The sequence below is a fragment of the Anolis carolinensis genome, chromosome 4 (genome assembly GCF_035594765.1).
Source record: "Anolis carolinensis isolate JA03-04 chromosome 4, rAnoCar3.1.pri, whole genome shotgun sequence".
Classification (NCBI taxonomy): domain Eukaryota; kingdom Metazoa; phylum Chordata; class Lepidosauria; order Squamata; family Dactyloidae; genus Anolis; species Anolis carolinensis.
The window spans coordinates 122,195,355-122,220,115 of NC_085844.1; the positions used below are offsets into that span (position 1 = coordinate 122,195,355).

Consider the following 24,761-nt stretch of genomic DNA (forward strand, 5'->3'; position numbering starts at 1 on the left):
TGAAGAAGAACTAGAGTTTTGATCCAAAGTTGCCTATCCATCCCAAATGGACAGTTTTAGCCAATAAATAGTCATATTTTAGCACAGCATATCTCGTGTAATTTCTAGAGTAGCATTTAGTTGAGTAACTAACAACTGGTTGGAAATTATATGGGAGAGAATCAAAGAGAGAACACACAGAGAGCTGTAGGTGGATAAATGTATCAGACTTCTTCCACAATATTGTTCTACTGAGCATTCATTCAAACACAGCCTGACAGCTACATACCTGCCAACAACCAGACAGTTTAACATCCTGCCAGTGATAATAACCAGATATTCCAGATGAAGAATATTTTTACAGTATTCAGTGATCTAGAAATTCAATCATCAAAACACTTGGACATGAAAGCATTGTCTCCAACTTCTTCCAGACCCTGACTTTTTTTTTTAAAAAAAGCAACTCTTCCCTTATTATCCTTATTGTGTTACTATGTATTACAATATAAAACATCAGTTGTTAATGTTATTTTATTTCGGGACATAGTTAAAGGTAAAGGTTTTCCCCTGACATTAAGTCTAGTCAGGTCTGACTTTGGGGGTTGGTGCTCATCTCCATTTCTAAGCGGAAGAGCCGGCGTTGTCTGTAGACACCTCCAAGGTCATGTGGCCAGCATGGCAGCATGGAGTGCCGTTACCTTCCCGCAGAGGTGATAGCCATTGACTTACTCACATTTGCATGTTTTCGAATGCTAGGTTGGCAGAAGCTGGGGTTAACAGTGGATGTTCATCCTGCTCCCCAGATTCAAACCGCCGACCTTTCAGTCAGCAAGTTCAGCAGCTTAGCAGTTTAACCCGCTGTGCCACAGGAGGACATAACTCTTTCCTAATTTCAGTCTCAGTCAAGGAATGCGTAAACAATTTTCATTCCACTGTAAGGACGTCTTTGAAAAAAAAAATTAGGTATCCCTCTGACCACTGAACATCCACGGATAATATTTCTGCATTTCCCATCATTTCAGAAAACATAGTTTGTAATCATATATTCTCCCTCCTGTTCTCTCTCCCTTCCTCCTCCCTTTCTCTTCTTCCTTCTTTAATTTCCTTCCCTACACCCTTTCAATTTAATAGCTAGTCTGAGCCCTTATTGTTAACAGGCAACATGGTACAGTGGTAATGCAAATTAAAATTAGTAAGGTAAAGGTAAAGGTTTCCCCTGATGTCAAGTCCAGTCGTGACCGACTCTGGGGGTTGGTGCACATCTCCATTTCTAGGCCGAAGAGCCAGCGTTGTCCATAGACATCTCCAAGGTCATGTGGTCGGCATGACTGTATGGAGCGCTGTTACCTTCCCGCCAAAGCGGTACCTGTTGATCTACTCACATTTGCATGTTTTCGAACTGCTAGGTTGGCAGGAGATGGGGCTAAGCGGGCGCTCATTCCGCTCCCGGGATTTGAACCTGGGACCTTTTGGTCCACAAGTTCAGCAGCTCAGCGCTTTGACACACTGTGCCAAAATACTGTGTGACTTCCACATTTTAGCCTAACTTGCCATATTTGACAGTAGTAAGGAAAAAGATGAAGGAACTGCCCTGAGTTCCTTAAAGGATGGGAGAATAAAGATTGTAGTTAATAAAACTTTATAAAAATTAACCACTTTAAGCTCCTTAAAATGTCAGCCATTACATAATGAAGCCCCATACGGCTCGGGCCCTACCTATCTCCGTGATCGCATCTCCTCCTATGAGCCAGTGCGGACCTTGAGATCTTCCGGGGAGGCTCTTCTCGCGCTCCCACCACCGTCTCAAGTGCGGCTGGTGGGGACGAGGGAATGAGCCTTCTCGGCAGTGGCCCCCCGGCTCTGGAATGCACTGCCAAAAGAGATCAGGCAATCCCCTACATTATCCAATTTCCGTAAGGAACTGAAGACCTGGTGGTGTCGGCAGGTTTTTGAGTAATTATATTGGACTACCGCCGATTTCTGAGCCTGAATATATTGCACAAGATTTCCCTAGCCTAAAATGATACATTTTAATATATTGGGTTTATGGTTCCCGTCCCCTTGATCTGGTCATGTAAGTGTGATTTATTGTTATAATTGTATTATTTTACTTTGTTTAATAATGTGTATTATGTTGTTATGTAATGTTTGTGTTGCTTTTATGACTGTAAACCGCCCTGAGTCCCATCGGGGAGATAGGGCAGTATATAAATAAAGTTTTATTATTAAGTTTTATTATAATGAAGATTATTAATAAACTAAAAATGTATAAAAGCCACAAAAATACAACTAGAAGAAACATCTTACAAATGATGATGAGATACATAATGTATGTGCGTGCCTTCAAGTCCCATATCAACAAGGGGATCCCATTAATTTCAAAGGGTTTTCTTAGGCAAGGTATACTCAGAGGTGGTTTTGCCAGTTCCTTCTTCTGGAATGTAGTCTATACAGCACCTGGTATTTATTGACAGATCACATCCAAGCATTAACCAAGGCTGACCCTGCTCATCTTCCAAGATCAGACAGGATCTTGTGCCTGTAGAGTATTTGGGCAGAATTAAATATTAGGGCTATTGAAATATAGTGCTTCCTACACTTATTGTGAAACACATTGCATACTTCTGTGATTATCTGAATACAAAAGAATGTGACAGCCTAGTAACACTACAGAGGGAACATTGATTAGTCCAAGGAAAATAATGCACACATCTCTATTCGTCTGTGGAAATACTGGAGCAATATACTATTCTACTATTAGCTTAATTGCTTTTTCTTCCTATTTCTTTCTATTGTAAGTCATGGTATGTCCAAACGGAGAAGGATATGACAGACTAACAAATGGGACAGGAGGTAGAAAGTGAACCCCTAAGGTACCATGTAAGTAATGTAATACCTTTGAGTCCCTACCTGAAGGCAACTGACAAATCAATTAAGACTACCATAAAAAGGTAAAAACCCAATTAAATAATTATCTCTTCCACTTGTGACTATTAAGAGCTAATTAAATTCTATATGTTATTACACGTGGATTCAAATTCTCCCTTGCCAGTTAAGAAAAGGTACTCACTGGTTACAGATACTGTAAGACATTATAAACATTTGAATAATTATTGTGATTGGGTATGCTGTGAGAATTAAAGTAAAAATAACTGGCTGATACTGAAAATTATGACTCAAAGATGTCAAACGACCCTCTCCAACTACCTCTAATACATTGCTTTTTGTAGAGTAGTAAATCAAGTGTTTGAAGCATTCCAGATTCATATTTAAGGTTCTGTAGCACTGGGAGGTTGATGGTATTTGTGACACAAGGATGCACCTGAAATTTATAAGAATGTTTAAGCTTGACTTCTATACATACTAACACAGGGATAAGTCACCTTGCTGTATATCAGTGGTTCTCAACCTGTGGGTCCACAGAAGTTTTGGCCTACAACTCTCAGAAATCCCAGCCACTTTGCCGCTGTTAGGAATTCTAGGAGTTGAAGGCCAAAACATCTGGGGACCCACAGGTTAAGAACCACTGCTGTTTTATTATGCTGACTTCTTCACAAATCTTGCAGGATTACATTTTAAGTCAGGAGTGAAAGTAATAGGTAAAGGTTTTCTCCTGATATTAAATCTAGTTGTGCCCAACTCCGGAGGTTGGTGCTCATCTCTATTTCTAAGCCGAAGAGCCAGCGTTGTCCTTAGACACCTCCAAGGTCATGTGGCCGGCATGACTACATGGAGCGCCGTTACCTTCCTGCAGGAGCAGTACCTATTGATCTACTCACATCTGATCTACTCACATTGGGCTTGTCCCAGTATAAGCCGCCCCGAGGCCTTCAGGAGATGGAGCAGGGTATAAATAAAGTTGTTGTTGTTGTTATTATTATTATTATTATTATTATTATTATTATTATTATTATTATTTTATTATGACATAGCAAACAAGATAGATATGCTGGATTTCATATCACAAAATCACAGGTCGAACACTTCACAAGTGTCTAGGACTGTGTGATGTATTTTCGGATGATGCGTGCAGATCCCAGTAGGGTGGCTTTTTGCAGTTGGCAGATCGTAATTTTGTCAATGTCTGTTGTTTCCAAATGCCGGCTGAGATCTTTTGGCATGGCACCCAGTGTGCCCATCACCACCGGGACCACCTGCACTGGTTTCTGCCAGAGTCTTTGAAGTTCAATCTTGAGGTCCTGATAGTGGCTGAGTTTTTCCTGTTGCTTTTCGTCAATGCACCTGTCACCTGGGATGGCGACATCAATGATCCAAACCTTGTTCTTTTCCACAACTGTGATGTCTGGTGTGTTGTGTTCCAGGGCTTTGTCAATCTGGATTCGGAAGTCCCACAGTATCTTTGCGTGCTCATATTCCAAGACTTTTGAAGGCTTGTGATCCCACCAGTTCTTTGCTGCTGGGAGGTGGTACTTGAGGCATAAGTTCCAATGAATCATTTGGGCCACATAGTTGTGCCTCTGTTTGTAGTCTGTCTGTGCGATTTTCTTGCAGCAGCTGAGGATATGATAAATGGTTTCGTCAGTTTCCTTGCCCAGTCTGCATTTTGGGTCATCAACTGATTTTTCGATCTTGGTCTTAATTGTATTTGTTCTGATGACTTGCTCCTGCGCTGCAAGGATCAGGCCTTCTGTCTCCTTCTTCAAGGTCCCATTTGTAAGCCATAGCAAGGTCTTCTCCTTATCAGCTTTTCCTTCAATTTTGTCAAGGAACTTTCCATGCAATGTTTTGTTGTGCCAGCTGTCAGCTCTAGTTTGTAGTGTGGCTTTCTTGTACTGGTTTTTTGTCTGCTGTGCTTTGAGGAGTTTCTGATTTTTGACTTCAATCAAAGCAGGTTCTTCACGTTGCTTTACATATTCTGCCAGGGCATGTTCTTCTTCTTTGACTGCTTGTTTGACTTGTAAGAGTCCTCTGCCCCCTGATCTTCTAGGCAGATATAGCCGGTCAACATCACTGCGAGGTGCAGTGAATGATGAATGGTCATGAGTTTTCTTGTTTTTCTGTCCAGATTGTCCAGTTCCGCCTGTGTCCAATTTATAATGCCAGCAGTATATCTTATGACAGGTATGGCCCAGGTGTTTATGGCCTTGATGGTGTTGCCTCCATTGAGCTTGCTTTTGAGAATTATTATTATTATTGTTGTTGTTATGCAATGCTTTTTGACACAAAATAAATAAAAAACCGCTGAACTGCTGAACTTGCTGACTGAAAGGTTCGTGGTTTAAATCTCGGGAGTGGGGTGTGCACCCACTGTTGGCTGCACCCAGCTTCTGCCAACCTAGCAGTTTGAAAACATACAAATATTAATAATAATACAAATATTATTATTATTTGTATGTTTTCGAACTGCTAGGTTGGCAGAAGCTGTTTGCGGCCAACAGTGGGTGCTCACCCCACTCCCGAGATTTAAACCACGAACCTTTCAGTCAGCAAGTTCAGCAGTTCAGCGGTTTTTTATTTATTTCGTGTCAAAAAGCATTGCATAACAAACAAGTCCAAAAGAGATAAAATAAAGGAATCACAAACAGCTAAATAGTTTTAGACCAAAAGCGGGCAACAGTGACCGCATTGTCCGTAGCTTTAAACCACTCCTCCTTCGTACATGAAGCAGGGCATTGTGAGCAAGCATACATATGCGGAGTTGTTTGTTCAGCTCCACAGTCACACAAGGTGGAGAATTTCTCCAGGGGGACACGGAAAGAGCCTCCTCGAAGACTGAGTAAATCCAGCCGGGCATCCCCTGGGCAACGTTTCTTGTAAACGGCTAATCTTTCCAACCTTTTTAACATTTTAAATGTGTTTTATCTCTCCACAAATGGATGAACACCAAACGTCTTTATCAAGACCATTGCTAACAATTATGTCTATTAATATAGAAGGTTTGTCACTTGCTAAGGAAGAGCTATTAGCCAAAATGTCTGAGGATATCTCGTGTGACATTTTATGTATACAGGAAACACACAGAGACATCACAATGAGAAGACCAAAAATTCTCAGAATGTAACTGGCAGTGGAACGACTTCACAGTTCAGCGGTTAAACTCACTGAACCACTGGGGGCTCCCGTTAAAGTAATATGTCCCTCCAAATGTTGCTCAACTGCAGCTTCTAGCATCCTTAGCTTATTGTGAGGAAGACTAGAAGTCACGCTCCAATATCCATACATACAATCGCCAGGTCAGAAGCAGCTTTGGCCCTAAGATTTTAGTGCAATCCCTGGCAATGGTCTCTAATGATGTTCTGAAGGGGGTGAGAGAAGTGCGGTCAACACACTGTAACATATATGCATTCACAAATATAAACACCAATATTTTTTTACAAAATTGTGCTGAGATTCCAGTCCATCCCTGAAGACTGAAGAAGAGGATCCAAGCCTCTGGATTCAGGATATTCATTACGCCCCATGTCATTTTTGCCATTACAGAAATGAGAATACTTAAATAATGTAGGTCATGGCTCTAACAATATTTTGCATTGTCTGCCAAACTTTCCCTTGGCTTAACCATAGATTGGTAATGAATGGCACCAATGATTCATTGATCATTAAACAGGCAGTCAATCCCTGTGATGTCAGCAACTTCTAACTCTTTATGGACACATAGAGACTGCTCCCTCACTTCATCCTTCTCTTTCTCTGAAGAAGGCGGTGAGCCACAACCACATACATCTCATCTGCCTAAAACTCTTTTCTTGTTAATTAAACATCAGAAAAAGTAAATGCATATTTAAAAGTATCAAGGAAACCTTTCAAGCATTTCCTTTTACTGCTCCTTGCTTACCTTTTATTTTCAGAAAAATTGATCTCACTTGTACATACAAGAGACTGAGCACATTTATTTGCATGAATGCTTCTGAAGAAGTCTGCCTTTAGCAGATCTAGTTTGCATCCTTATATAAAAGAAGCTAATATTTGTCTAATTTTCTAGGTTTGTTTCCCCAAATTTTTATTAAAAAGGAATTTGTAATGTGTGTGGCAGATCAATTCCCTAATCCATTCCATGTTTGTTAGAATGGCCTTGATTATTTGTTTTTCTTGGACATCTGGAAGATGGTTTACAATTGCAAAAAAAAAAATCCAAATGGAAAGCTGTCTATATTAAAATGCATAGCAAACTCCAGGGTATCCCACAACTTTGGGGTAGTCTGCATAGGTAGTTATTTCAGAACCACTGGCAATTATCTTTGAGAGTTCTTGGAGAACGGGAGAAGTCCCAGCAGATTGGAGGAGGGCGAATGTGGTCCCTATCTTCAAGAAGGGAAAAAAGAACGATCCAAACAATTACCGTCCGGTCAGCCTCACATCGATACCAGGCAAGATTCTGGAAAAGATCATTAAGGAAGTGGTCTGCGAACACTTAGAAACAAATGCAGTCATTGCTAATAGTCAACACGGATTTACCAAAAACAAGTCATGCCAGACTAATCTGATCTCTTTTTTCGATAGAGTTACGAGTTGGGTCGATACAGGGAATGCTGTGGATGTAGCCTACCTGGATTTCAGTAAGGCCTTTGACAAAGTCCCCCACGACCTTCTGGCAAACAAACTAGTAAAATGTGGGCTAGACAAAACTACGGTTAGGTGGATCTGTAATTGGCTAAGTGAACGAACCCAAAGGGTGCTCACCAATGCATCATCTTCATCATGGAAAGAAGTGACAAGTGGAGTGCCGCAGGGCTCCGTCCTGGGCCCGGTTCTGTTCAACATCTTTATTAACGACTTAGACGAAGGGTTAGAAGGCACGATCATCAAGTTTGCAGACGACACCAAACTGGGAGGGATAGCTAACACTCCAGAAGACAGGAGCAGAATTCAAAACGATCTTGACAGACTAGAGAGATGGGCCGAAACTAACAAAATGAAGTTCAACAGGGACAAATGCAAGATACTTCACTTCGGCAGAAAAAATGGAAATCAAAGATACAGAATGGGGGACGCCTGGCTTGACAGCAGTGTGTGCGAAAAAGACCTTGGAGTCCTCGTGGACAACAAGTTAAACATGAGCCAGCAATGTGATGCAGCAGCTAAAAAAGCCAATGGGATTCTGGCCTGCATCAATAGGGGAATAGCGTCTAGATCCAGGGAAGTCATGCTCCCCCTCTATTCTGCCTTGGTCAGACCACACCTGGAATACTGTGTCCAATTTTGGGCACCACAGTTGAAGGGAGATGTTGACAAGCTGGAAAGCGTCCAGAGGAGGGCGACTAAAATGATTAAGGGTCTGGAGAACAAGCCCTATGAGGAGCGGCTTAAAGAGCTGGGCATGTTTAGCCTGCAGAAGAGAAGGCTAAGAGGAGACATGATAGCCATGTACAAATATGTGAGGGGAAGTCACAGGGAGGAGGGAGCAAGCTTGTTTTCTGCTGCCCTGCAGACTAGGACACGGAACAATGGCTTCAAACTACAGGAAAGGAGATTCCACCTGAACATCAGGAAGAACTTCCTCACTGTGAGGGCTGTTCGACAGTGGAACTCTCTCCCCCGGGCCGTGGTGGAGGCTCCTTCTTTTGAGACTTTTAAGCAGAGGCTGGATGGCCATCTGTCAGGGGTGCTTTGAATGCGATTTCCTGCTTCTTAGCAGGGGGTTGGACTGGATGGCCCATGAGGTCTCTTCCAACTCTACTATTCTATGATTCTATGATTCAGCACAATCCATTGTCCAGACTGGACACTGGTGCCATCACTCTTTTCCTGTGCTGTTTATCATGCCCTTGGCACTGGCACTGGCACTGCCCCTGCCACTCCCAGCCATCCACCATGCTCTGTGACCTCCTGGCCATCACAGGTACCACTGCTCACATCAGAATAAGAAACTCACAGAAGCAGGAAGGAGGAGGGGAGAAAGGGTCCTTCCTTTTCTTCTTGCTGGTTGCATTGACACCCTGGTCTGATGTCAACAAAGGTGCCTGAAATGGCCAGGAGTTTGCATGGGGCTTCGTGGCCAGCTAGGAGTGATGGCAACATGGATGAGGTGGGATGCAGTTCACCTTTGTGGAGTAGATGCACTTCTGGACAATCTCAACAATGGCACTATATCTGGGGCTGCTCTAAGGTGTCACGGACTGATGATGATAAATAGCTCTTATGTGTGCCCGTGATACAGAGTCACCCACAGAATAATAACATGCAACTCAGGTTTGCAGAACAAAAACACAGGAACTTTACTGATTCCAAGAGATCAAAAACAGTAGTATTTACAATGATCCCTCTGATCACTTACAGAAGTTCACAATCATAAATGGTCCTTTCTCAGTCCACAAATCTGCTTCAGAGAAGAATACAGTCCTGGTTCTTCTCCTTCTTTTCTCAGCAGCAAACTGGCCTCAAAATAGCAAGGCCTCTCTAAGTATATATTGCTCTCTTCACCAGCAGTACTCAGTCAGCACTGAAAAACTTGCCCAAACTGGTTCTGCAGCAGCAGAACAGAAACAGTATCAAATCAATCCCCAGGCTCAGCCAATCAGCTTCATGCACTTCATTTTCCAGTTAACACACACAGCACATTGCCTTTGCAAACCATGACATAGGACATACATATATACCATGCTAAACTGCCTGGAGTAGATTAGCCCTGGGAAGTCTAGAACAGTTGGCCTATGGAGTATGACAGGTAAATAATCACAGTAAAATTTGACTCCTTCAAGTATCTGAAGAAACTATATTATTATTCCCAAGAATTCCAGAGCTCTCAACAAACACATTGCTGAGAAAGCGAATGACAGATCCCAGAGAACAAAATAAGAAGAATAGAAGCTAACAGCTATTCATACAACCAGAAGAGAGACAGAGAAGATAAAAATCCATCTTACTCAGCTTGTAACAGAGCCAATACAACTGTTCACAGTGAGCTCGCAGCAGGTAGAATTCCCTTTCAGCTCAGATTGTTGCATTTTGTTTACAAACCTAACATGCTTGGGCTCCCTCTTGTGCTGTTTTGACTATGTAAGGAGTCACCTATTGAATTTTTTAAAAAAATATTGAAAATGTTTACAGTGCCTTTTAATATTTTTATTTGGTCTATTTTATTCTCCAGATCATTTTATTTCTTTACACAGTGAGTCCCTTGGGAATAGGACTACAACATCTGGGGAAGACTGTTGTAAACTATTCAAGGCTCACAGGATTTGGCTGACTATACACCAAATAAATAAATAATAAAATGTCCCAAAGACATCCGCCTTTAAAAGTGTGCAAGAGAGGGAAACATAGGACAGTACTGTAAGACAATTTATCTCAAAAAGGAGTTCTGGCACAGGAGGCAATGAGACAGAAAATCCAGTCTCGTGAGAGTACAAAAGCAAAGTTTATTTCACATAGCTATGAGAAGGTGGGACAGCCATACACCCCAAAAGGGGTGTACTTGCAAATGGCTGCCACGAAGCTTGGCGTTGTAAACAAAGAATATGTATATCGGCTTATCTAAACTTGACCAATTACTGAGGGTCTTCTTCACCTCCACACCTCTTTGGCACAAGTGGTGTCCATGATCTCACTTGTTGATCTCAAGCTAGCATTTGGCCTTGGAACTTTCTGGAGAAAGGTACCAGCTCAAGAGAAAGGGAGGGGCATAGGTCCTTTGTTACTTTGGCTTATACAAAGAACTTATTGTCTATATGAAGCTAATATGATATAAACAGAGGCAAAGCTATATATGCAAAAGTCTACTAATTTCTGGCCCATGGTCCCTTCAGTACAAAGGAGCAAAATTGCTTATGCACCCAAACAATCTGAATAGAAAGTGGCAATTAAAATCTAAACTTCAGGACACAGAACTTCTTCTTTGAATCCACAGCTTGTGTGCCTAAAGATTCTTCATTTAACAGAAAGCAAGCTAGTAATTGCCCACTTCTCAAATGTCTTTATTCCTTCTGGAACATGGCCACACAGCCCGAAAGACATACAACAACCCTGTGATCCCGGCCATGAAAGCCTTCGACAACACATTGTCTTTATTCTACTAAATGTATTCTCCCCAAATAGGTTTACTCCACATCACACATAAAGAACATATTTCAACCATTGTCCCTCAGGGTGGCTCTAAATAGACCACTTATCCTGGGGCCAATCTGGAGTAGTAAATGTCAGATTAGTCCCTGGACAATTTAGACCACCATCCTCCCAGATGGTTCAATGCTACTAGATGGCCACTCTTGGTCTCCCTCCTTCTCTTCATCACAACTAAGTGGTCAGTGGAGATGTTAATCCACAACTTCACACTCTTCTCATCTGGGTTACTGCTGTTTGTCTTTCTTTTATTCATATGTAATCTACATACTCGAGTCTATTCACAGATATGCAGCTATGTACACCATCCATCTACTATGCAAGGCACTGCACATCCATCCCTTGCCACCCCCAATGATCATCCAAACACCTAAATGGGGAGTCTTTGTGGCTGGCATGAGAGAGGTTGAGGGGAGCACTATTGTAAAGTCTAAAACTTATATCTGACTTTACTGTCTCTGTTCCCATTGTCTGCCATTATAATCTAAAATAAATCAGTATGAATGAAGCAGGAAATTGCAAAAGCACCTTTGCTGCAGTCTTGTGTGGAAAAAAGCCACTTATAGAGCACATAAAGGGACTGTTGGTACTTCATTCTAACCTGTTCCGGTGGAGAGTTGCCAAGGAGAATGATCTCATCTTGAACATCCTTCTCAAACTGCTCAATATAAGGCAGAACTTCTTCAGCTTCCTCACAAAGATGAAAGGTCTTGTTATACCTGATAGGCCATGCAGAATCTAAAGCATCATCACCATGTTTGCCTTCAGCCTGTTTTTCTAAAGACAGAGATAGGCACATGTTAAGCTTTTAGGATCTAGTTTGCTTTTGACTAGAATCTCTAGCCCCTCAGTTGGAGCCAGATGCACTCTGAGTACATGCTTAATCCAGGATTTGTTGCCAGAATTAGTGCTCACAAATAACTGAGAAATATGCTTCAGTTTAATATGGAGCAATCCCAACAGTAGGAAAATGCTCAGACAGAAAGGAGGAAGAAAAAGCTGCAAATATTTTAGAGGTGCCACTTGGTCATCATTCAACCTGTTGACCAGAAACTCAGGAAATCATCTGCTAAGAGCATCCAAGAAAACCTGTTACCACCTTTCAGAAGTAATTGTCATGTAGGGAAAATCTCTGTGGACAACAGTGAACTCTATTCAAATGAACAACCTCCAACAGAGGTTACCATATAATTGTCCTGGAGGACCTATCTTCTTTCAGAAATTGCTTGTTCCTGCAACTATGACTCCATGGTAATGTCCACAGGAAGAATACCATAGAATCACCTGGAGGACCTTGAAAAGTCATGAAGATGACATAGATGTGGGTAGGTGAAACGACAGCTACTTATGCAATGGATACAAGGGTCATTCTGTATGTTTCAGTAAATTGAAAATTTCTAACAAAGATAAGCCAATAATGCTTATACACAATTGAACAGTCAATGAAATATTTGTTTTTAACATTCTTAGCCACTCTGAGTCTCTTTTGAGAGAGATGATGATGATGATGATTATTATTATTATTATTATTATTTTATTATGACACAGCAAACAAGGTAGATATGCTGGATTTCGTATCACAAAATCACAAGTCGAACCAAGTGTCTAGGACTGTGTGATGTATTTTCGGATGATGCGCGCAGATCCCAATAGGGTGGCCTTTATTATTATTATTATTATTTTCAGAGTACTAGTCATTTTTTGGCTATTTTTAGTGACTGAAAGAAGTAACGTCTCCTGAGATACTGGCATTACATCAGCTATCCCATTTTTCAATCATGGGTAACATGTTACTTGTACAAAAAAATTAATTATTAACAAATGACATATTAGGTGTAATGATTTGAGGTCTCATTCAGAAGGTGGACCAAATTTGATAAAATCACACATAGAATGGAAATGAGTGTTGACAAGGAAAGACATGAAAATGAAACTAATGGGCTATTTCAATCCTGATCCAATGTGTATCGATTATTCTCACAATTGCAAACATATTCTTGTATTTGTAAGTCTTTTTGATTACAGCTCCAAATATTGCTCTGAAAATTAAGCTATGGCTTTTATTCTGTTTTTCTAGAACTTTAGGTCACAAATAATCAAGGGAGTTCTCTTGCTCATTTCCCCATATTAGCATCACTAAAAATTACAGTTACCAGTTTATCTGCATCTCAATTCATCTGAGTTATCTGAAGAGAAACCCATGCTTTTGTATTTGTCTATTCCGTCCTCTTTCTATGGTAAACTGTCACATAATTCCTTCCATATGGTGCAAGACACAAATCTGATTAAACAATTTCCATTTTCCTCAAGTGTTTTATGCAAACAAGAATAAGAAACCGAAATGTCTATAGCCATTTATGTTTGTACTTTTGCTCAACCAACATAGTTAATTACAGATTTCAAAATTCCACTATCTAAATGGTCTAATATATGGGTGACCTGAAACCCTACTACCATGGGATACAGAGATTTTCCTTTGATTTAAACCTGAACGTATGTGTGTGCTTAGGGCAACAGGTTTACTTAGTCAAGGGGAAACTTGTGTAATTTGGGTAAATTGTGCAAGTCAAGGTGGACACTAGGAAAACTGAATTTTAAAATTTCTGAATTTAAGTGAAAGGATGATTGATAACTGGCAAACAGAGGAAGAAAACATGGAGGCAGTGACAGGCTTTCTGTTTCTACGTGCAAAGATTACTGCAGACACAGACTGCAGCCAGGAAATCAGAAGATGATTACTTCTTGGGAGGAGAGCAGTGACCAACCTCGATAAAATAGTGAAGAGTAGAGACATCAAACTAGCAACCCCATAGTTAAACTGGTCCGCATAGTTAAAGCAATGGTATTCTCCGTAGTAGACTGTGTATGTGATAGCTGGACCATAAGGAAGGCTGAACGAAGGAAGATAGACGCTTTTGAACTGTGGTGTTGGAGGAAAATTCTGAGAGTTCCTTGGACTGCAAGAAGATCCAACCAGTCCATACTCCAGGAAATAAAGCCCGGCTGCTCACTGAAGGGAAGGATATTAGAGGCAAAGATGAAGTACTTTGGCCAGATAATGAGAAGACAGGCAAGCTTGCAGAAGGGAATGATGGTGGGGAAAATGGAAGAAAAAAGGAAGAGGGGCCGACCAAGGGCAAGATGGATGGATGATATCCTTGAAGTGACTGGCTTGACCTTGAAGGAGCTGGGGGTGGCCACGGCTGACAGGGAGCTCTGGCGTGGGCTGGTCCATGAGGTCACGAAGAGTCGGAAGCGACTGAACGAATAAACAACAACACAAAGTGAAAGGAGAAAACAGAAACGTTTAGAACCCTATATGCATAAGAGCAGGGGGTGGGGGGGATACAGATGAAATCTTCGGACAATCAATGAAGACATTTCAACATCACTGAGACACAAACATGTTCAAAACATTATGATTGCAACATCATTGAAGATATTACTGGCATTTATGAACAGTTAATCTCAAGTATAATGTCACAGGCAGAATTTTCACAGTATCCCCAGCACGTAATTTCAACAAAGACAATTTACAGTTCATCTTTCAGCTATGAAATATAGAGTGGCCATATATCACATCCTTCCACAGCCTGACTCATTATCGTCATAGTTATCATTTAAGGGTAGGAAATATCTGACCTCATCAATCATATAGATTCCTGCCTGCACCCTCCATCAATTAAAAGAGTTTTCAGCCCAAAGCAAATGCTACTCTAGGAAGTCTTCAGAAATAGCGACTCTTCTTTAAAACAAAATGGGGCTCTCCATATGTCTCCCATTCCACACTGGAAAAAATAACATTTAAAAAAGAAAACTAAAAGCGGGTTTCTAGCTATTTCTGTTTTGCTGGAGGGGATCATATAATAGTGGGAGCTCCCAGTGGCGCAATGAGTTACCCCCTTGTGCTGGCAGGACTGCTGACCAAAAGGCCAACTATTTGAATCCAGGGAGTGGGGTGAGCTCCCATCTGTCAACTCTAGCTCTCCATGCAGGGACATGAGAGAAGCCTCCCACAGGATGGTAAAACATCAAACATCTGGGCGTTCCCTGGGCAACATCCTTGCAGACAGCCAATTTTCTCACACCAGAAGGACTTGCAGTTTCTCACGTTGCTCCTGACCAAAAAAAAAAAATACACACACACACAATGATGATCCTTAGGGGTGCAGAACTGATGGTCTAATTCCCCAAAGGTTGATTGTCATTGTTGTAGTCCAATTTATCTGAAGAATACAAGAATAGAGAAGTAAAAAATGATGGCAAAGCATTTGTGAACCAGATTTTCATTTCTTTTTTATATTAATAAACAAGATATACATGATTTAGGCTTTCTAAATGAGAGATTTTTATAGTTTACCAGGTGATGCCAACATGCCGCTCTCTTCATCTAGAATTGTCATCAGTTTCTCATAGAGAAGTCTCTCATGTAGCTCCGCAGGGACTAAAAGAAATTAAACAAAGAAGATCAGAGTGGTCTGGCTTATTTCAGAAATCCAGATAATATGTAAGTGAGTATATAAATGAGCCCCCAATGGCTCAGTGGGTTAAACCACTGAGCTGCTGAACTTGCTAACAAAAACGTCGGTGGTTCAAATCCGGAGAGCAGTGAGCTCACACTGTTAGCCCCAGCTTCTGCCAACCTAGTAGTTCGAAAACATGCAAATGTGAGTAGATCAATAGGTACTGCTTCAGAGGGACGGTACCAGCGCTCCATGCAGTCATGTCAACCATATGACCTTGGAGGCATCTACAGACAATGCTGGCTCTTTGGCTTGGAAATTGAGACAAGCACCAACCCCCAGAGTTGGACGCAACTAGACTTCATGTCAGGGGAAAACTTTTACCATTATATAAATGAAATATAAGTGGGGAAAAGAAAAGAAAAATATATTTTGATATGTCTAAATAAGTACAGCAACCCACTGCTTGTTAGTGTCCAATTATGAAAAATATTTCATTTTTGTAGATACAAAATGCTATAAATGACGTGACACTGTTTCTTAGAGTGCTACATTAAAGTATTTCATATTTCAGGTGTAGATGCAATTTTCTGAAATGAAAACTAATCATGTGTTCTCAACATGCCTTTCTCGGTACAAAAAGATCCTGGAAAATTCCTTTGAAAAGTAATTAGTTATAGTTTAAGGCCAAATTATGATTACAGCTGTATCTTTACTTCTTTGCTTTCCTCTTTCACATTGGTCTTCTTGTAGGTGTAGGAACATAGAATGCAAACCTCCAGGTTTCCCAGACATGTTCTGCTGGAGGCAAGTTCCTCCATGGTCTGTTTTCTTCCTTATATTTCAGACCAAGCAAAAGAAACAAGTGTGCAGATTTAAGGAAATGATAAAACTACCCTTGAGAAATCTGAAGTACTATTTCCAGTTGTATTTTTTGAAAAGAGGAAGAAGAGGAGGAAGAAGAAAAAACAGAAGAAGAGGAAGAGGAGGAAAAGGAAGCAGCAGAGAGCAGAAGTAAATAAAAGGGTATCATAAATTGGACATTTCAAAAATGAGTATGTATCTTCTGGATGTGCCTTATGCAAACATGTTTCTTCCAATCCTGGGTGTCACGGATTGATCAAAATAATTACGTTTGGAATCAAGAAAGCTCCATGTTATGCTGTGGCTCCGCAGATCTCAACCAACCTGGGGCTGCCGGCTGTGGCTAACATACCTCAGTAAATTGGATTTCTGTATGGCTTTCAAGTGACAGCTCAGCCAGAGACATGAGAAGAGAAATTCAAAAGGACAGCCACTTAGATATGGCTCCTCAAGACACAGAAAGGCCTAATATATTAAGTCAAACAAAAGGAACAAATTGGATGGACTTTTCTAAGGACTTCTGTCTGTTCCACTCAACAACCCAAGGGAATGTTTAATATTCATATGAAGATGCTCATCCTCCCAATCCATGAGGCCAGGCACAATAAATAGAGAATGTTAGAGAAGGGCATGACTTTGATAACTTTAAGGGAAGACCTGGGTTGTTTCTTCGTGTATGTGCGTTTGGCGAGTCTCAAATGGCTAAGTAGGTGGACAGATCTTTAAATCATTTAAGTTGGTTCTTTGGTAGGAATGATTGTGATTACTGGTTACATTTCTTGAAGTCATAGATAATATTCAGAGCTCATGCAGTGTTAGTTTTGCGCTCTACTACAGTCCCTTGAAATACACAAAAGCCCATATCTTTAGCATGGGAGTGTAGACACTCAGCCAAATTAATCCAGAGTTGGTTTAACTGGTGAATTGTCAGTTATCTGTGATTAATTCATTGTCCAATAACACTATATAGCACAATTTTTGTTCCTGGGTTATGTCATTTCCTAATTGTTCCTATCATAAAACATGGAAAAAGTTTATTAAACTGCAAAAACTTTGTTTTTGTGGGAAATCCTGCAGCACATTTTGCTATAGTTTTTCAATGCATGAATATCTCATAGAGTCTCAAATAATTCAACGTAGTTGTGGCAGCCACAAAAATGAAATTGCTGGATTATAACAACTATTTTCAAAGTAAATATCACACAATTAAATAGGAAATAACACTTTCAAGCCAGGAACAGATTTTTTTCAAATTTTGTTACAATCTTCTTCATTCGTTCAGTCGTTTCCGACTCTTCGTGACCTCATGGACCAGTCTACGCCAGAGCTCCCTGTCGGTCGTCGCCGCCCCCAGTTTCTTCAAGTTCAAGCCAGTCACTTCAAGGATACCATCCACCCATCTTGCCCTTGGTCGGTCTCTCTTCCTTTTTCATTGATGTTTCTGTGATTTGTATAGAAAGTCTCTGTGTAAAACTTGAACCTCTCCTTTGTGAAGCAAAGCACGTGCATGTACACACATGAACATATTCATCCTCAAGCAAGGGCAGAAGAACTACTTGATGGAATGAAAAAGTCCTCCTCCTTTTTGTTCTTATACTGGAGACAACAGCTCTTGTGAAGGGATTTCTCAACCCATTCAGATAGTCTCTCATCAAGAATGAGAAACTTCAAGAACATTCCTCACATCTTTACTTCTTCCTTTTAGGTTCCTTAGTTGAAAAGTAAAAGTGAGAAAATGAATGGAGAAGGTTATGGTTTTCTTTCCGCTGTCCTTGTATCAACCTATGTACACTTCAGAGGTTAACTCCATTCTTAATCAATATGTAGCCAGTCGTCCCTCCATATCCACTGTTTCTGGATCGATGTATTATATGAGTTGAAAATATTTTTTAAAATCCAAAAAAGAAAACTGAGATTTTGCTATTTATGTAAAGGACACTATTTGACTACTCCATTATGTATAATGGAACTTGAATATCCAGGGAATTTAGTATCAACTGGGGATCCTGGAACCAAATGCAAGTGAATGCCAAGGACCCACTGTATACACATCTATATCTCTCTGTAAGTCTCTCTCTTTAATATTTACAATATTAGAAAATATTCATAACTAGCTCTATGCCCTCGAGCTAACTTCCAAAAAGCCATTTTGTAATACAGCATGATTCCCATATTTGCAGGAGATACATTCCTGGATTTTTATGGACACACAAAATCACAGATAATAACAAACCTTATAGAAATGAAGGACTTCCAGCCCAAGAATAATATAAAGTCACACTGGAAGGCCTAGAAAATGCCTACAGAGAACATGGACAAAAGAAACTGTGGATAGAGATTCTGTAGCTGTTTCTCCCACACAGGAGAAGGAAATGCATAGATTACCCACAACCAATTTGCCATTGTAATTCCAACTGGGAATTTTAATTTTAAAGTTATATTGCTTGTTTATGTGCCCATTCTCCCCACTCCAACTGCACTAGAAAACACAACCTGGAAACAGAAAGCCAGACCAAATTTAACTGGAAGCTGCTTATATCTATTTGCTAACACACTGTCCTTCATCAAAGACTACCAAGGCTTCTCCTCACATTTAGAGCAGCTAAGACTTATAATTTAAATTGTAGGCTGGATATTTAAATGGAAGCGAATTTGTGATCTTTGTCACCTCATTTCCATGAATGGGAAAGAATATTCTGACACAAAAATTACATACTTAATTCTGCCTCACCTTCTTTGCTGACCTCCATCCCACACTGCCTTGGGTTTATTTCCTCATCCATCAGAGGGTCAAAGTAATTTCTGCTGCATTCATTTCCTGTGGAAAGTACATGAAGTAAGGGTCAGTGATTATTAGAAGCACATGAACCAAAATGTTAATTTTGAAATTCGACACTGGCATGCAAGAGGGGCATTTCTGCTACCAGTTTATAAGGAGGGTTTTTTAAAAGTCTTCTAAGCTGACTACTTTCATAATTATCATCTAGGGAAAGGTCAGGAAAGGTAATTTTGGAAACAAGTTCAGTTTATGTTACTTTTGCTCAGAACCTAATGAGAAAATTCTAAAATGTAGATGATAGGCTGATAGAAGTAAGCCCTCCATCTAAAATTAATTCTAAACCAAAATAATTGTTGAGATGGGTTCTGAATGTGACTGTTAAGGAGACTGTGCTTCACAGGTGACCCCTTCAATTTTAACAGTTTCAGATTCACCGCTGAGCTTTCAACATCTGGTGCATCTTTAATATTATTGTCAGCCATGGAAGTGTTTAATTACAGAGGAGATGCAGCAAATACTGCCTCATTAATCTGAACAGCAATTGTATTAACTTGGGCTCAGCATCCACACAATGATTTTGATGGAATAAAAGCACTCATTTAGCAGTTTCAGTTTTGATTGCTGGCTGGGTGTACTGCTCCAGGAACTAATGAAATTTGTAAAAGAAAGGGCGAAATACATCAGCAAGCACACAATCTTATCTTTATGGCCTAAATGGGTTGTTTTATTATTTTCGTCTCATGGGTCCCCTCCTTTAGAGATGTGGACCTGATTGTATCCAGTCACTTCTAATGGCTGTGTCAAGAAATGGATGCATGTAAGCCTTCCTCACTTATGACCTCATCAGACGGACAATCCCCCTCCCCATTTCACTGTCTGACACCATAAAATAACAGAGTCACGACTGCCATCAGACGATGCAGCCCTACTTCCATTCATCGCCCCTGCCCCCCGCCCCCGCCCCGGTCGCAGAACTACAGATCTATTATTAATTTGGGCTGATCTGTGAGCATAGAGAGAAATCATGAAATTAGCAAAAAATTAGTGTGACGGATCTGGTATTTTGTCTGAAAATAACATGTGATGGGGTCCGTGACAGTCTCCACCAATTTTCAGTGCTTGGCATGGTGAAGAGGGTATTCTGATGGGCAGTGTGTCCTTACAGCAATGAGCTGTGATCCCTGTTTCTAGAAATGCATGATGATTTCTTCTCAAATTTCTTTTTTAAAAATTTGAAATGACAGATATTGCTGAATAGAGGCATTGGAAGACTTAGGGAATGGACAATTTTCCTTTGCTAGTGGGTTTACATTTATTATTGTTTACTCTTATATTCTTTAATTGATTTCCAAAAAATTACTTGGCTTTCTTATTGCACTGCTATTCTATTAGTGTATTTCAAAATGTAATTTGTTAGTAATGGAGTCTGTTGTTTTTAGATGTCCATATGAGAACTCCAAATGGTAATACATATTAAAAAACTTTTAGTTACTATTTCCTGTCTGGATATTGTTTAAAAAATGGAAATAACTTTTTCCAAAAAAAACAAAAAAACATGTGTGGGTCAGAGACTTCTTGGCTCTGTATGATACGGAGTATATCAGGTACCCACAGGGAAGCACTCCAAAGTTTGATATGTCTGATGAGAGGGAAAAGTCACAAAACGGAGCAATGTACAGAGAAAGGTACTATCTGTTTACGATTCCTCTCTTTACTTTACGAAACAATCACACACACTTCACCCCCACTATCTTCTGATAAGGTCCTAATAGATTACTCCCTCTCCCCTCTATTAACTTTGGAATTGCCCTGCTTCAACCATAGGTTTTAAGGAAGTGTTCAAAGGATTTGGGATTCATCTTGACTGGCCTGAAAAGGTGATGCTGATTCAGACTGGGAATATTCTAGATCAGTATGGCTGGAAGCTGCACTTAAGCCATTTGGAAGCTGGATGGAGATTGAACTGCATAGTCCCAAACTGCCCTTGGAGCCCTCATGATACCGCCATTAATCTGCTGTTTGTGATGCCCACCAGGCATGGAAATGGCACTGGAAAATGCTCATCACCTGAAGTGACTATATCCAATCACCTTGTCACTTTGGATATCATCACTTCTGGTGATGAGTGACAAACAGTGTCATGTTCCTGTCTGGTAGGTACCACAAATGGCAGGTTGAGGGGACACGGTAAATGTCATCCTCTGTTCCTGGACTCCCCAAGCTCAGAAAAAGTGTGATGGCAGTGTAACCAGTTGCAGACACTTCCCAAATAGGAAAGTCGATTATACAGGACACAGTTGATTATATTGTACATGCCCAAAGTTACAAGTCACTCCAAAGTTTGAGGAAAGATCTAGGATATCCCACAACGTCTGTTAATGAGTTTCAAAGCTGGGTTAAATTGAATCAGCTCAATGTGTCATGCTTCTGCAACGGAGCTGATTTGGCCCAAGATGATGTGTGATTGTAAACCTCTTTCAGCATCACTAGACATTGCCACCATATTGGTGTGCTATTCATTTCAGCTACAATTGAGCTCATGCTTTTTCCCCATGAGCTCAGGAGAATGCTCACAGATTTCTTCTGCCTGATTTTAACCCCTATACCAAAGGCAGATCAGGGGGTTATAGCATTTTTACTGAAGACAGGTAAGAATTTGAACTTGTACCTATCAAGTTTTGTTCAGCACCCCCACTAACACACCATGTAAAAGTGGTTCCCAATGCTGATACACCAATTACACAGTCACTCCTAGGGTCCATACCAGTGCTGCCTCAGAACAGCTGCATGAGTAACTAAAGTTGTTCCCAAAAATTATAGCAAAGGTCAGACTTCCAGGACTCTGGAACCCACCAATTTCCTTAAAGTTTGTTCATGGGTACTCACCAACCCTAGAGCATGCAGACACCTACCATAAGCAAGATACAAGACTTTGCCTATTTGCTCTCAAAATGAGCTGCAAAACCTCTTACACAGATCTGACAAAACAATTCCATTTTCAGGTTACATTATTTGCATTTCATCAGTTCAGTAAAGCTTGGTCCAGGAATGCAACATCTTTGTATGAGGAAGACATTCGCCTTTGTGCTCAATAGGAAATCCTCTCTTAACATTTGCGCAATCCTCATTTAACCCTCATGTGTGGGAGTTGGAATTATGTGACCTGTGAATTACATCCAACCTTTTGGGGACCTAAAGTAATGCCCTCCAGGGCTTTGAAACCCCATTCCTCAAATTTTCTGATAATGAATTTTTTCCAGCCGCAAAATACATTTAAAGCATTTTTAAAAAAGGGGGGGCGGGGTATTATATCCATTTTAAAGCATACTTCCCACCTTGAAACACCCAAACCCTGCTCAAAATACCCTGGAAGAGGACTGGAAATTATTGTCATTTCTTGTTTCCCAAAATAGTGGCCTTCTGGGATTCAATGCATGCCCACCCCCTTCGAAGGGTCTCCCATGACCCTCTAATTCATATGGGGCAATGTCCTTGATAAAAAATATATAAAGGGTCACTTTTGGTCAAGTAGGCATTATGTCATTTACATGTGTGATGCTTTATAGCCAAGAATAGTTTGCTGTAATGTGCATTTTAGTAATGAAACAAAAAGCCAGTTCAATTTTAAACAACTTTGTGTCATATCCAAATACATAAATAAGAATAGATATTTGGATTTTAAATTATGGGAATATGTTAACAAATAAGAGTATAGCTTATAGTTTCATATATATTTGAAAGAGCAAAGTGAAAGAAAAGGAAGTATACAAGCACCAGATGTACGACAAAGATAACATATCCAAGACACACTGCAGCAATCCACAGTATATTTGTTTTAGGTTTAACAAAAATAATCCAGGCAGCAGCTCCTTTCAGAGACTAAATGAAACTCTGATATGAAACTAGGTTTAATTTAGATTTCTGGACCGGCATACTTTGACTGTCAGTCTCTGTTCTCTCCATGCAGTAACTACAAGACCTGAAAATTTGCTTTACCTTGAGGTCTCAATAAAGAAAAAATAAATGAGTTTCATTTTTGTTACTTTATCTGTCAACAACTACGAGGCTGGTATGAATCTTGGCAGTATGTAATCAAAGTCTTATGTAGCGCAATAACAGAGCTAGTCCACCTTATTCAGTGTAATTGTTTTCCTCTAGCACCAAGCAGTGTGGAAACATGCTCCTTTTCAGATGTTGGCAGAATAATTCACTTGGGTATTAAAAGAGAAAATGGCAATGTGTATCTCTATATGGATCCTTCAGTGCTCTGAATGATATTAATGAGCAGCCATGAAATAATGAAACCATACACAAAATGTTGAGTTAAATAAGGGCCGCTTAATTTGATCCATTTCCTATTTAAGTTGATTGCATCTGAAAAGCACAAGAGGGGAAAGCAACCTGATGCAGCTTCAACCGAGGCCAGGTGTCTACCATAGACTACCCACTCAGTCTTCCCTCTGGCAAAATCTCAGCCCCAACAGCAACCTAATAATTGAGTTAACCCTCATCTGGCCACTTTCTGAAAGGTAAACCCAGGGTACTCCCACCAAAGTCCCAGAACTTTATAAGAATGAGTGAAGCCCCAAAGTCAACCTCAAGGTAGACTTCTTCTTCACTTACCCCTGAATGTCAGGATTCATGGAGGCCATTACAGAATCTTACCTTTCAAAAAAAAAAAAGGATACCAAATGTACACAGAACTTTTAAATTCTCCCTGCACCACCTAGATGGACAAGGGACATGCATCTGTTTGGTCCCTTTCCTCCATCAAGCTCATCTAGCTCACCCGCCCGCCCACCCGCCCCATTTCAAATCTCCCAGGAAAATCAAATTGCCTTCTTCTGAGAGGTGAATGCCATTAGCCCTTCAGCAACAATTACTGTTAGGATGTGCAAGAAAGTGGCTCCACCCATTGTGCAAAGCATTCCAGATCTGGGTTGTTGTGTGTTTTCCTGACTGTATGGCCATGTTCCAGAAGTATTCTCTCCTGACATTTCGCCCACATCTATGGCAGACATCCTCAGAGGTTGTGAGGTTCGACAACACATTCCAGTTCTCTCTGCTATCCCTCTTCCAGGCTTTATCAAGACATTGGAGATCCCCTTCACTACACCAAATTTCACAAACCAGCATAACTCCAGGCAATGTGGTCTGAATGTATGGAAATTATGCATTGCCTGCCCTTAAGAATACTCAAGTCATTTCAACCAAGGTAAAGTAAAGGCAAAAATTTCCCCTGATGTTAGGTCTAGTTGTGTCCGATTCTGGGGGTTGGTGCTCATCTCCATTTCTAAGCCAAAGAACTAGTGATGTCCACTGCTTCTCAAAAAAGCATCTGGAACCTAACTGTATAACAACAGTTGTTAAAAAAAACACAATTCAAACTTGAAAAGGCACACATATATCTTGAAAGCCAAAGATCTCTAATATGTTGGATAGGTTGAGGACCCAGCCTCATGGCAAAAGCTGTGGAGGTAGCCTCAATTCTAAATGAATGAATGCCAAACTTAACTCTTTGCAGACTCAAGTTCTGCAAGTTCATGACCAAGACACAGTAGGAAGCCCTTTGCACTCCCTAAACAAAAGATGCAATACACCATGGCAACAAAGAAATGTCATATAGGCCAAAGAATGCTGTATATCTAGTTCCAATC

General features: G+C 40.5%; 1 protein-coding gene across 1 annotated transcript in view; it reads right to left on the minus strand.

Annotated features, from left to right (window-relative positions):
* Nucleotides 1-24,761, minus strand: part of LOC100557827 (uncharacterized) — a gene marked incomplete at its 5' end in the record, with an annotated part of 227,814 nt that overhangs the window by 192,377 nt on the left and 10,676 nt on the right. The window contains 3 exons of the mRNA XM_062977712.1: nt 11,600-11,760; nt 15,359-15,442; nt 19,057-19,143. Of these exons, the coding sequence (XP_062833782.1) occupies nt 11,600-11,760; nt 15,359-15,442; nt 19,057-19,143 (332 nt within the window). The remainder of the gene's footprint in view (nt 1-11,599; nt 11,761-15,358; nt 15,443-19,056; nt 19,144-24,761) is intronic.